The sequence below is a fragment of the Chenopodium album genome, chromosome 2 (assembly GCF_948465745.1).
Source record: "Chenopodium album chromosome 2, dcCheAlbu1.1, whole genome shotgun sequence".
Taxonomy (NCBI): Eukaryota; Viridiplantae; Streptophyta; class Magnoliopsida; order Caryophyllales; family Amaranthaceae; genus Chenopodium; species Chenopodium album.
In genome coordinates, this window is record NC_137835.1 from 74,234,252 (window position 1) to 74,248,570 (window position 14,319).

General features: G+C 32.9%; 1 protein-coding gene across 3 annotated transcripts; it reads left to right on the plus strand.

Annotated features, from left to right (window-relative positions):
• Positions 1 to 16: 16 nt before the first annotated feature.
• On the plus strand, positions 17 to 3,170 carry LOC145587537 (uncharacterized). 3 transcript variants are annotated; one of them, XM_081644281.1, is made up of 6 exons: positions 17 to 156; positions 254 to 308; positions 990 to 1,184; positions 1,458 to 1,561; positions 1,701 to 2,132; positions 3,000 to 3,170. In XM_081644281.1, the coding sequence occupies exons 1-6, from the start codon at positions 62 to 64 to the stop codon at positions 3,007 to 3,009; spliced, it is 891 nt and encodes a 296-aa protein (XP_081500407.1). In that variant the 5' UTR covers positions 17 to 61; the 3' UTR covers positions 3,010 to 3,170. The 3 variants fall into 3 exon arrangements, with proteins under 3 accessions (XP_081500407.1, XP_081500401.1, XP_081500411.1); XM_081644275.1 differs by lacking the exon at positions 3,000 to 3,170 and having other exon boundaries at positions 1,701 to 2,311; XM_081644285.1 differs by lacking the exon at positions 3,000 to 3,170 and having other exon boundaries at positions 79 to 156; positions 1,046 to 1,184; positions 1,701 to 2,311.
• Positions 3,171 to 14,319: the final 11,149 nt, after the last annotated feature.

Consider the following 14,319-nt stretch of genomic DNA (forward strand, 5'->3'; position numbering starts at 1 on the left):
GGGTTTAAAATATGCTTCCAAAAGACCAAGAAATCCAGAAGAAAAGATTACGTTAACTTTTATGGATGAGCTTCGACGTGTGGTTGGTGAAAAGGCAAATGAGTTCATATGTGATTGTAGCAATTGGGTGGAAGAGTTTTGTCCTTTGAATGCATTGTATGCCTATTACACTTGATAAAATTACCTTTTATCATTTCCATTTCTTAATGTGTATGTGGATGATTATGATTTTAATATTTTCTTTTTGTCACAGGAATTGGGCTAAAATGGATCCTGATGCGAAGAAAAGTTTATATGACAAGATTTTGGTGAGTCAAAGTATATATAATTCAATTATAAAAGTTATATATAGTTAGATAAATTAGCTTTTTTTTAAAAGCAAGTCGGGAATATTATTAATCAAACCAAATCAACATCCGCCAAGGCTAATATTCCTTGGGGAAAAGAGTCAAGAAAAACAAACTCCGACCCACTAGGGGGAGGGATCATAGCAGCATAATGTGCAACAACATTACCTTATGTTGATCTGCCAACCTTCTGTTGCTTAACAACAGTAATAACAGCACTTGCATCCCCTTCCAACTTGACTTTAGTAAGGGATAGAGACTTAGCTAATAGTAGCCCCATCCTAGCAGCAAGGGCCTCGGCCAGCTTGACAGAAAAATCACCTTGATATCTCTTCACTGCAACAGCAATCAAACGCCCCCTATCATCACGTATAACAGCACCAAGGCCCACCCCATACCCTATAATTATAGCTGCATCAATGTTTACCTTCAAGCAACCTTCAGGTGGGCGAAGCCAGCTGCTTCGGGAAGTCAGTCCCCCTGCCTGACCACACCCCACAGCCTTGTTGTACTTCCTGTAAATTAGCTTAATAATGATATGTTCTGTCAGATTTATTTTTATTAATAATGATATGTTCTGTCAGATTTATTTTTATTTTTAACTTGATGATTTACTAGGCAAAATACAATTTAGTTGAAAAGATTGGTGGTGCGGACGCGACTGATGCATTAAACTTTCAATGTTCTATATTATATAGGCATTGGAGGTTTAGACTCAAAGAAAAATACTATAGAGGCAAAACAAAGGCAGAGGCTAGAGACAATAGACCTTCTACTATTGATCCGATACAGTGGGATTGGTTGGTTTATGAGTATTGGAGTTCCCCAAAACAAGAGGTAATGTGCTTCCTTTGTTTAATTTATTGCTAATCTGCTAAATATTTTTGCAATTATACTACATTAACTTGCCGGCTCAACTTGTAGGCCATTAGCAAAGTGAACACAGCAAATAAACTGAAGTTAACTGAAACACCGGCTAATGGTGCAAAGTCCACATCAAGAATTTTCTATGATATGGTGTGTAGTTTTGGCCTTTTACTACAAAAAGTACAAGTTAGACATTATTTATTGTAAATTCTATGATATGGTGTGTATTTTTTTCATACGTAGATTAACGAGCCACAAATTGTTGCCAATCAAGTCAAAGGGTCATCTGAACATGCTGAAGTGCAACAAGATCCCATCTATGTGAGATTATATGAGAAGACAAAAAAGTATGTGAGATTACAAGGAAATTGCCCAGGGATATTATTGTTGTTCTGTCTTTCATGTTACTATTTAAATAGTTATGCCTACATTAGCCTTATCTCATACTTAATATGCATAATTTTTTGGGCTGATTTCATTGAATAGGCATATAAAAAAGGATGGAAGTACTATTTGGGAACCAAATGATGAAAAGAACTATGAAGAACTCAAAAGGCTTCACGAAACTGAAATCGCAGAACATGGTGAGGACACACTGAGTGTAAAAGATGCTTATATGAAGGTATTAAAACCTAAATCTGGATATGTGAGAGGACTTGGTCCTGGAGCTCGACCACCTACAAAAGTTAGAATCCAAGGAGATGATATGGATAGGGTTCAACTCTCTACTCAAGTTCACACACTAAGTGCGTCAAATGAAGAGCTCAGAGCATCTAATGAACAACTTAAAGCATCAAATGAGGAGCTCAAAGCATCAAATGAGGAGCTCAAAGCAGAATTTTCAAGAATGAACAAGGAAGCCATTGAACGTGAAAATAAACTAAGAGAAGATATGCTAAAAATGTTTGAGGAAATGAGGTATGCAATTTTTTCACAAATGATTTAATTTATTTAGGCCAATGAGTTATAAAGTTAGATCATAATGTACTGTGATCAAATTTGGGTTGCATTGTCTTCCGTATAGGAGACTTAATAGTTTCTGGTTTATATGTACTGTGATCAAATTTGGGTTGCTGCCTCAACGCTGCTCGATGTTGCTGCAACGATGTGGGGCTGCCGCAACACATCTGTCTGTGGAAGGAACGCAATGCAGCAGTTGTTGCTGTGGTGCTGCCGCAACGCTGCTGTTGCAGCTGCAGTGCTGCCGCAACGCTGCTATTGCGGCTGCAGTGCTGCCGCAACGCTGCCGTTGCTGCTGCAGTGCTGCCGCAACGATGCTGTTGCTGCTGCAGTGCTGCCGCAACGCTGCTGCACTGCTGCCACAACGTGCTGCTGTTGCTGCTGCACTGCTGCCACAACTCTGCTGCAATAGTTTTAGGAGCTTTTTCCACGTGCAACAGTGTATTCACTAAGCTTGATGTGTGTATATCTGATATGTAGATGATTTACATTGCAAGTGTAGGAAGCATACATTATTATTAATGTCAAATTTCTCTAATTGACAAAGAACAAACATGCATTACATATCAAACCATTTAGCGTTCATTAGAAAAAAAAATGCTAATTATGACTTGATACATGGAGAGGTGATTGCCCCTAAATTTGACAAATTTCACAATTGTGAGTTTATATTATTTCAAAATGCATTTATCAAGATTTTTGTAAAGATATGTAAAAATATGACCTCCCTTTTATGTGGTGAAAGAAGCAATAGTTTGTAGCTTTAATTCTATTTTAATGTATCTTTTTAAATCGTGTATCTAATTTTGGAATATTGTTTTACAGGAACAAATGATCGTGATATTTTCATGACAAGCCAAGGAATATGATGTATATTTTGAATATATTTTCTCTTATTACAGGTAGTAATTTCTAGGGATTGATAAATTTAACTTAGTGCGATCATAGTACTTGTTTCTTAGTAGAAAATTTTAAATTTAGTTGTAATTTTGATTACCTTCGGACCATCAGTTGAACTTGGAGAAAGTCGTAGTACTTTTTGATGATCTTTCAGTTTTTATGAACTATGAAATGCAATTGTATTGAAATTGTGAGCTATTATGTACTATTGTCCAATGAATACTATATTGATATATATTATATGAAAGAGTGCAGGAGAACGGTAAAAAATTAGTAAGACAACAACAATAAAGTCACACATAACTTGTTGCCCATGCAATGATTTGGGCAACAACATAATCAAACATAAATCGTTGCCCATTAAAAAATTTAGGATAAAATCCAACGAATATTCAGATTTAAAATTGGCGCTATATTTTAAAATTGGGCAACAGATATAATAAGTCGTTGCACAAATTAGTTTGGGCGACGACATAATTATTGCCCATATCTATGTATGCCATGTCACAATTTAACGTTTGGGCGACGAAATACTGTAGTCGTTGCCCAAAAAGCAATAACAAAGGCAACGACAAGCAAGATTCGTAGCACAAAGGTATAACTTCGGCAACAACATAATCTGACGCCCATGCCCTGCTTTGTGCAACTAAATGAAAGCACGTCGCCCAAACTTGAATGGGCGTCAACCCTATGGCGACGAGCCCACGACGAGTTGAAGTTCGTTGCCCAAACTAATGGGCGACGAATAACCAAGTTAGGGCGACGAAATTTTTTGTTGCCCAAAATTGTTTTTCTTGTAGTGTTCGGACGATGAAATTTTAATTTGGATTGGATCGGATTGGATTTTGTAGACTTTGGATATGGATTTGGACTATAAAATGAGAGTCCAAATATATTTTGGATTGGCTTCAGTCCAATCCAAAGTCCGGATGGACACCCTAAGTATGTGGTGTTAATGGAAATCAATTTCGTTAAGTGTGGGTTTGTCACACTTCATTGACTGGGCATAATATGATGCCCATATGCTGGACTCCACAACTCTTCCAGCCATTATCCATATATTGGGCTGGGTGGCCCGTAAATTTTTTATTTGAGGGTTGTTTGAGGTTGGGCAAGGTGGCCCGTATTTTTTTTATTAGGGCGGCCAAACTTCAACATTGTGGCCCAATATTATTATAATCCACCCAATGTAATTAATTTCATTGCATTGTGAACGTCCTTTTAATTTTACTTTAATATGTTTCGTAGAACTTGAACTTATCGTAATTTCTTTTCAACACATAATTCCATAATTAAAGCAAACATAAAGCAACACATACAATAGTTAAAATAAGTCTAAACAACATAAGCAAAGTGATCAAATTGTCACAACAAAGCTACTAAACTCCTACAATCCCAGTACACATATTAATACCCTCCTAATGAGGGTTTATTTTCCATAGATTAACACAAACACCACCATCCTCATTTGTTCATGCAGCCACCACTAGACTTCGTCATCACCAGAAACCTGAAAACATTGAAAATCAATGAGTATAGTCCAACCAATCAAATACTAATAATTATTACATAAATATAACGGAGGTGAACCTCAATTGCAGTGAAGGTGCCCATGACACGATTATCATTGTCGTCATCAGCAGCTATGAACATCACTGAATCCATCCTTCGAGGATTATAGAAAACAACAGTTCCACCAAGCATACCTCCACCCGCATCAAATCGCCAGGACAGATTTGTTCCTAGTTTTGCTAGGATCCTTTCACAGTTGGTGGATGATGCACCAACCTCTGTTACTATCATCATGATCGGGTTATGGGTTGCAATTATTTGGTTAAAGTGCTCGACAAAAGAAGGCCTCGTGATCCTTCGACCATTCCAAAGCACAACAGCAGATCCAATCTTCACTTTTGTCTTGTTAGGTAACGTGCTGGTCAAGTCGTCTTCGATGAACTGGTCCCTAAACACCGAGTAGTTAATCCCCGTGACAGGAGACCTCACCTACATACAAATATGATATGCAAAATATGATGAAATTAGACAATTTTTACCACTAGTAAGTAACTTATACAATTCTGGAAGTATCACAATTGCTTGAAGACTATCATTGGGCCATTAACATTGATATACAGTCTTAAACAATATGTAATTATGGCCTCCAATATTGTGGGTCTGATTTCTATTGAATTAACGCCTAAACCATTGGGCCTGAAAAGTAGTTGGCCCTTATTGAATTAAGTCTTACAACGAGCATTTTATAAAATTGCAATTCCCTTAAATCAATTAGTCACCCTTATACTAGTCACCCCTTCATACTTCTTCTGTAGAGCATCAAAAATTAAATATTTTCAAATATTGAATTACAATTTAGTGGTCCAACATTTTATCTTTGCTTTAAAAAAATCCCAAATGTTTTGTTACTGATTCACAGTAACAAATTCAAAACATATTAACCAATTTTCATAAATTCAAGTTAGTAAATGACTTTACACGACATACAATTCTTCCAAAAAAAAATTAATCATACATTCATAGCCAGCCTTTCATTTACATATTTAATTATTGTAATTTATTATTAATTCAATTTCGTCATAATAAATCAAAATAATCTATGTGTTTGTTACAAAATAATCATAAATTTATAGGCTGTATATGCAAAGGACAATTTGGACAGTAATTATTATTGAATTAAGTAAAGTAAGTTCATATGGCTTAACATACTACTATCAAATTGAGACTACCTCACTGAAATAGGTTACAACTACAATTCACAATAGAAAAACACCGTAAAACAGATTTCAGCTAAAGGTTTGAAATTAAAGGCATAATGTAACAATTAACTGATTAATTAAGCAATAATGACAAGTGGTTTAATATTATACCTTCAAGAAAACAACATCATCTGTGTAGCTGCCAAACTCGGTTGTGAAGCCAGCCACGCCGAGGGAGTAAATAGGTCCAGACGTTGGGATTTTTGGCTTTGGATCCATCTTGTTCACCAATAACTTCGGAATGATTTTTGTTGTACCCTCGTACTCGACATAATCTTCCTTTTCCAGGTCACGAATCGCAGCTTGAACCTCCAGCTTCCCAACGACATCAGCAATATTTGGTAAGTGCGCCGGAAAAATCTCACCATCCTCATTCACCATCATCATCCTATCCATCTTGTGCTGCTCCCCCTTAGGATTGGCAACAATTTTGCATAGAGCGTTGTACTCAACTACCTTGTCAGTCAAATTCCCATTATCACTAATAAAATAGACAAAGTCGTTGAAATTCATTTCTTGTTCATGGTTTGGGTTGTACATGAAACAATGTTTGACATTACTATTTCCCGTTGCAGCGTAAAAACCAGGAGGGTAAGGTATTTCTAGAGCAGGTTCCATGGAGAGTGAAGGTTTGTGGTTTGAGGAAAACAGAGAGCAAAGGGTAGGAAGAACTGAGATAAGAGGGAAAAGACTATCAATAGGTTTGTTTTTTATATTGGGGTATGATAAAGACAAAATCAAAGATAGGTCCAAACCTATTCACCTAGTTATCTAACTTTATGCAGTAGATTCACAGTAGTAGTATAACACGCCAATTTGTACTAATTGGCAATTTTTAAATCTTCCCTATTCAAGTATTAGTTGACGACTTGATGCCTCCTGTTTTATGATATTTGGTGGTGTGAATTTATCCCAATTGTTGCAATATTCATCCAGGCGTAAGTTGATGTTGCAATATTGTTGCTAATTATCTCAAGTGTTTTGTTTATTATGAAAAATTATTTGAAAATTTATTAATAATAATAATCATAACAGTTATTTTGATTTATTATTTGTAAACATATTTATACTTTATCTAAATAAGTAGAATATTATTTCCGTATGTATTTTAAAAAAAATATTCGTTTATTAATTTCATTGTCGTTTAACCAATCATAACAATGTTACTAATGTAGTGGGTTATTTTATAATTTCATCAATTAAGTTAGTCTATTTTTGTACTATTACTTTGCTTGTTTCCCATGTGGTAATGTGTTGAATTGTCATTGTCAATGAGATTTGGGTTACAGCAAGTAAGGCTTATAAATTGATTCTTTGTGATTATCATAGTACATCAGAAATCAAAGAAAAGATGGCAGAACATTTCTTCAAGTATTTAGAGGTCTTACTAAAAGACAAAATAAAAATTTTGTAGCAAAACCGTAAAAATAAATTTTTTTAATGGTCATTTAGTTAGGAGTACTTTTGGGGGGTATCTTTTGTATTTGCAAGGTGATTTAAGTGAAGTTTTGTAGAATTTTGCAAAGTAGTGAACCTAGTGACGTATAAGAGTACGTATAAATGAAAAAATTGTTCCGATTATAGTCAGCCTCATTCTTTGTCACGAAGCAAGATGAGTCACCAAAGTCACCAAAGTTTAAGGACCAAAGTGAATTAACATAGCAACTTCAAGCTCCTTCACATAAAACATGATCATTGTCATAGTCATCCATAGTACCAAAAGTTTTAAACATAAATTCTAATAAAGCTTCATCCAGAAAGTTTGTGAAACGACTCCATTGTGACTCCCTTACAAGATGTGCAAAATGGCCAACCACTAACAAATAACATAAAAACCATAAAAGTTCATGAATATATTACAAACCAAAGATGTGGTGGCAATTATGGAAATCATTAAGCATAGTTGTTGTTAATCCACATACTTCCATCCAAAAGCACATCTCCTACCGGTTTGAACATCACTCGAGCTTGTGTGGAGCTACATACACCTTGTCTCCATTCTTAATTCCAACTTCCCTTATGGTTTCAAGAGTGCACAACATCTTGTCCTCATGATAGAACACCAAATCCGTCGGATCAACTTCAAACTTGTCCCCCCAAATGTGGAACAGACGACACAGAGGGGAGTCCAACTTTCCTTGAACTCTCAGCTTCTTCTTGTTGCGATGTCCAGTGTTCTTTAGGTAGAACCTCTTGGTCCGAGTATAGGTGTTCACAACCCCACTCTGCATAGCCAATGATTAATGAATTAAAAAGAAAATAAATAACATGACTTACATGACATGTACCTCTTGTTTTGTACAATATCATATTAGAATTAATAATTTGTAATAATTTCAATCTATAATACTAAATACAGTATAAGTTTAGCAAATTATTTACTCAAAAAAAGGTTGAATATTTATGAACTCAAATATAATTGTAAAGTGGACATTATATCAATTGATAATTGGGACAGTAATATCATACTAGTACTTCATTTCATTAATAAATTTGCAATAAAAAAGTAAAAATATTTGTTCAAGTAAGTCAATGTGATGCGCATAGTGCCACATACATATTATTGCAAAACTTCTAAATTACATTGCTTTAATACATATCAGATAATTTTGTCACAAAAATTAATCATTAATTAAAGTTAAGGTTAATTTACAGTAATTAGATTAGTTAGGTAGTGAGGGGTGGTAATGAAATTGTTACTGAACACATGTTATAATTTCGAATCATAGAGGAATCAAACATATTTCTACTTCAAATTTTCCCTTTTTTTTTTCTTTTATTTTATGGTTACACACTTACTTATATGAGGAATGATAAATTATTACAAAAAATTATTAAATTGAGGAATGCTAAATTATAACAAAAAATTATAGTACTTCAATAACACATCTAATTAGTGCATATTATAGTACTTGAATAACCAAAAATTTTACTACTTCAATAACACATCTAATTAGTGCATATTATAGTACTTGAATAACCAAAAATTTTACTACTTCAATAACACATCTAATTAGTGCATATTATAGTACTTGAATAACCAAAAATTATACTACTTCAATAACACATCTAATTAGTGCATATAAATAACACATAAGTAACAAAAAATAAAAATAAAGCAAATTATAATTAAGTTCATAATTCATCAGGGTAGTAAGAACAATTGAATAATTTGGCAAAAGAACATATAATTATGAACACAATGAGATGAGGGGTTACCATTCCTTGTACATAGAGCACACTTCCAGTTTCAAGACCGAATGGCTCGGGATAGGCAGAGGATGGAATGTAGGTAGCGCCAAGATACATCTTGATATTTTCAGGTTTGACATCAATGCGAGATGCGTAATCCTTGTAGATAGCTTCGAAGGTCTCATCAGTTTGAATGTTGTACATCACACCAACATCACCAAGTGTGTAGCTCCTCACAATGATGGAAAGAACCACCGCTTGACCATTTTCAGTGGGTATGGTCTCGTTGAGTTCTACATCTGGCAGCTCTTCGTCCTTCACTTCTGGGATTGGTGGAGGAGGGGGTGCAGTAATGTTATCTTCCACACTTGGGCCAGGTTGTTGGTTGTTTCGAACCTCCACAGTTGGTTCAACCTTAACTTCAACGGGAGGTTCTTTTCTCAAAAAAGAGGGTATGACACTTGGATGTTCAAGCCGAGTCTTCTTAGGTTCACGAGGGGGTGGAGCTAGCATAGCCACAATCATGGGCACCCCAGCAATGGCGCCACTTGATCCAGCCCCCACCGATTCAATAGAAGGTTGGTGCTCAACACGAAATGGAATACTCTCAAGTATCTTGGCTAGCAAGGCACGTTGACGCTTCATTTTTGAAATTTCTTTTTTTGATTTTACCTCAGGGATACCAGGTCGGCGATGACCACCTTCACCTTGGTCGTCTCCATCACCGGCATTGGAGTTTTTAGGGTTAATGTGGGTTGCCATAGACTGAAGTTTGTTTAAGTTGTGTTAGGGTTTAGTGGAGTGCAGAACTGAGGATCAAGTCCTTATATAGGCCTAGGACACTTAATTACACGTGGCCAATAATGGTTGGAGGAATTTGTTGATTATTGATTAAGTAATGTTATGTACATTATATAAAGATTGAGTTATAATTGGAATAGTTAATTGCTACTCCATGTAACTAATATACATAATTATATATGCTACTAACTAAAATAATATAAAAAGATAATCATACTACTACTTCATTTTATTAATAATGTACACAGATGTATAGCTACTTATGATATTTGGATACTATAAAACTTGACCATTAAAATGAATTGGTTCAATAACACAACTTTTGAAAAGTTATAAACACAATAATGAGTTTTATATGTACAGTTTCTAAATTGTTTACATAATTATAATTCTGTTTTAATGAGAAGTCAGTTCACTAATATCCTTATTAATTATTTAAAAAATATTAAAGTATACAATTAAATCCAATTAGATCTTCAATTAGATACTTTAACGAGTATTCAAAACGGGTAATGTATCCTTTGTTCCTTTTAACCCTGTATATATTTTATTGTGTACAAGGATACATGCCATATTTTCATAAGGATGGTGTGTAATCTATTTCTAATACTTTGATTATTTAATTGCATTAGCTCTGTATGACATTTTATAATTAGGTTTCCACTAACTGAAATGGTAATCTAAAGTAATACCTAGTAATTTATAACTTAATTGTTCACTTAGTAATTTAAACCAAACCTTCAACGTGTTACCATTCAATATGTCATCATCTTTTGAAAGTATAGTATATGATTAAATTGTTAATGGATTAAGTAAGTCATTCATCCATCTGATCGGTCAATACTTGATTTACTTAATTTTCCACATAAAGGAGTTGGTTAACAGAGTATAGCTTATTTTCAATTAAACGCATGTACATGTTTTATGGATTATCTTATCTTTTGTATTAGTTTTGAATTGACCATTTAATTGAATTGATGATAGTAAAAAGTTATATATAATCTACTTTTAGCAAAAATAGTAATTACCATGTGTCCATTTATTTATATATTATTCCTAAATTCTATAAACAATGTACTATATAGCAATTAATTATAATTCTGCTTTAATGAGATGTTAGGTCAAACGACTAACGTAAGTAGTATGCACTTAATCTCGACATTTAATATATAATTATATCAATGTAGATTTTGAATAAGTTCGATTAACAAGTAAAAACGTCACGTAATGTATCCTTTCTTATTTATAACCTTTTAAAGGATACAATCCCACTCCTATTTTAATTATAATTGTTGAAGAACATCAAAAAAATTTATAAAACTTTTATTAGGTGCTCTAAAGCAAGTTTATGACTTGACAAATAATTGACTCAACGACTAGTTTTCATATTATAATAGGACGAAGTTTAGACTGCAGGGAGTTGTGTTTTGGCTTGGGTAGGTAAGTGTAAATTTTGGTGTTCCGTACATTTAGAATGCAATAAGCGTGTCCTTCATTTAAGGAGAGAGGTGGTTGTTGACCAATGGATATCACACACTCCATTGCTATTTCCATGAATCAAAGCTTTTTGCTTTTGACGTATCAAGTTATAGACTCAAGTTATAGCCTGGTAAGATGCAGTTCATAGGCTTTCATCTTTGTTATAGGGTACATCATTTCCGTGTAAGGCAAACCCTTCCACAATATTTAGTATATCTAATGTCAGATGCTATATAATCTAGAGCAATTATTTCCGAGGAGTGAGATTGTAAGAGTGCAAGCATTATACTTTGGAGCCATTATTTGGTTGTTTTTGTAGGAAATTTTTTTTCATTTCATGTAGTTCATAATTTAATACAAGCAATTATATCACAATATAATTAAAAAAACTATTTCCCATATAGGAGGGATTCAGATTCGAAAATTATGAGTCTGATTCGGATTCGAAGATTACGACTTTCGCATTTGGAGTCAAATATTTCCCATTAACAGTTGGTTTCGGATCCGACTCCCTAACTATACGGACCGGATTGTGATGTAGCCAGTTACGACCCGACTCCATCTGTTCATCGTTAAAACGGTATTGTTTCTACAAAAATGTATAAATTATAGTCATTAGAACAAGTATTAATATTATCTTGAATTTTTTATAATTATTTGTAATCATAAGTCCTTACAACAACTACCAAGTACAATATCACAATTTATGTTGGATTTTACTAATTACTTGCGAGTATTACCCCTGTGGTGTCTAAGCCATTCCCAGTACTGTCTAAATATACATTCATGATAACAAATGGTAAGTGATTGAAGTCTCATAAATATTAAGTCAAATGTCCTCAGTCCAAGTGTCAGAACAGTTGTTAAAGTAAGTACCTTTGTTCTCCCACAAAATCTTATTGCAGGGATTTGTCCAAAAAAAGCTCAATGAAGTGGTCATACAATCCAAAAGTCATAAAATGCATAAGGTTATCTATCTATGACATAGGGTAGTGGTGGTTTAATTTTTTTTTTATTATTTTATTCACATATGATTTTATGAATAATTGTGCCATTCTTATTTCATTAGTTAGTGGCTTTAATTTAACGATTCATTAGTTAATGATTAATACATATTAACCTTTTAATTATTATATATATTTTTTCCATACAATACAATATGATTTTTAAACTTAACGAATCTTTATTTCATTAGGTGGTAGTTCTGAAAAGATAATAACGTATAATACACAGAATATGTGAAAGGATAAAAATGTATCATACTAAACATCTTATTTTTATTATATAATGCTATTATTATAATAATAAGTAGTTTGAAAATTTTTCATCCTTCTGCGTACAGTTATATTTACGTCAAATTTATTTATATATTATAAAATCAAATTTTAAAATCAAATTTATCTGTATTTTCAACAAGTCCTCTTACAGCTAATTAGGTCATAGTTTCGTAATGTAATGCTTCGAATTTGTGTCTTACAATGCATGATTTAGTAGTAGTACAGTTGATTTTTATTGGTTTTCCATAAATAATTAATTTTATATTACAACATGCTTGGTAAATAGGAAAGGCTTGTCCCATCAGCAATGGAAGACCTTAGTACAAATAATGACTTTGCTTTGAAATAGATTTTTTTACACAGAGAATCTCTGCAAGAAAGGCCCTTTTCGTCTAAAATAGATCACCATTTTTTTCGTCACAGTGAATAACCATTTTTTTGGGATAACCTTTTCATTTTTAAAATTTTTATTTTTAAAACTATTTTTTTTAAAGATAATTAGGAATGGATAAGGTCGTATCTGGTTTGGAGTTTGTGGTTCGGTATTTAGGGTTTCAACTTTAGGGTTTAGGGATTGGGGTTTAGGGTTTAGAGTTTAGGGATAGGGTTTAGGGTTTGTTTGGTTATTGGGTTTGGCTTGTAGGGTTTCATACGGGTTTAGGGTATTGGGTTTGGCTTGTAGGGTTTCATACGGTTCACGGTTTTTACGGTAAGGTACAGCTGTGCATGGGCGGGACGGCCCGGTAAGCCCGCCCTATACCCAGCGCGCAAAAAGGACGGGCTTGGACAACCGGTTTGGGAAAATTTGGATATTTGAACATAAATGGGCGAGTATGGACAAGAAATATGTTTCGCGGGCTAGCCCCCCCCCCCGGTCCCGTTTATTAACATATAATAATAATAATAATAATAATAATAATAATAATAATAATAATAATAATAATAATAATAATAATAATAATAATAATAATAATAATAATAATAATAATAATAATAATAATAATAATAATAATAATAATAATAATAATAATAATAATAATAATAATAATAATAATAATAATAATAATAATAATAATAATAATAATAATAATAATAATAATAATAATAATAACATTCTTATTTTAATAATTTTATTTAGTTAGTTAGTTATGACATAATTTGTGTATTTTTGAAAATAAAGGCAAAGAGACTATATTGAACTATAAGCTATTATTAGTTACATTTATTCATTTTAATTTTATTTTTTATCATAACACTTTATAAATTAGTTTTATCATAATTATAACATATATGTCATAATTTCTACCTTTTTTTAAAAATCTATTACAATTTGTGATTACCATTTGTGAAGAAAAAAAAATTATAAGAACAACTATACCAAAATAATTTACCCATCAGTTAATTAAGTAAAAAGATTAATTAGTGTTAGGCCTTTCGGGAAATGGAGGGGATTAGGGACTTATTCTCCTCAACTTATTTAAGATACTTATTACTTAATTGCTTAATACATTCAGATCAGATCAGAATGATTCAAATCAAACCTTAACACATATTTTAATTATCAATTTACTTATTGCTAAATATCGTTAATGGCGTATTATTAATTTTTTTTATAAAAACCATAATTTTAAAACATTTTGATAATATTTTTATTTATTGATTAGTATTAAAAAGCGGTCAAAGTGTAGTCAAATTTTTAAATCAGATAAGATCAGAAAAATTGAG

Bases quoted from the DNA above. Each gene is read 5' to 3' on its own strand.
- LOC145587537 (XM_081644275.1), top strand. From the start codon at position 62: ATGGATGAGCTTCGACGTGTGGTTGGTGAAAAGGCAAATGAGTTCATA. The intron at 157-253 runs GTATGCCTATTA...TTTTTGTCACAG, and splicing joins TTTTGTCCTTTGAATGCATT to GAATTGGGCTAAAATGGATC. The intron at 309-989 runs GTGAGTCAAAGT...TTAGTTGAAAAG, and splicing joins GTTTATATGACAAGATTTTG to ATTGGTGGTGCGGACGCGAC.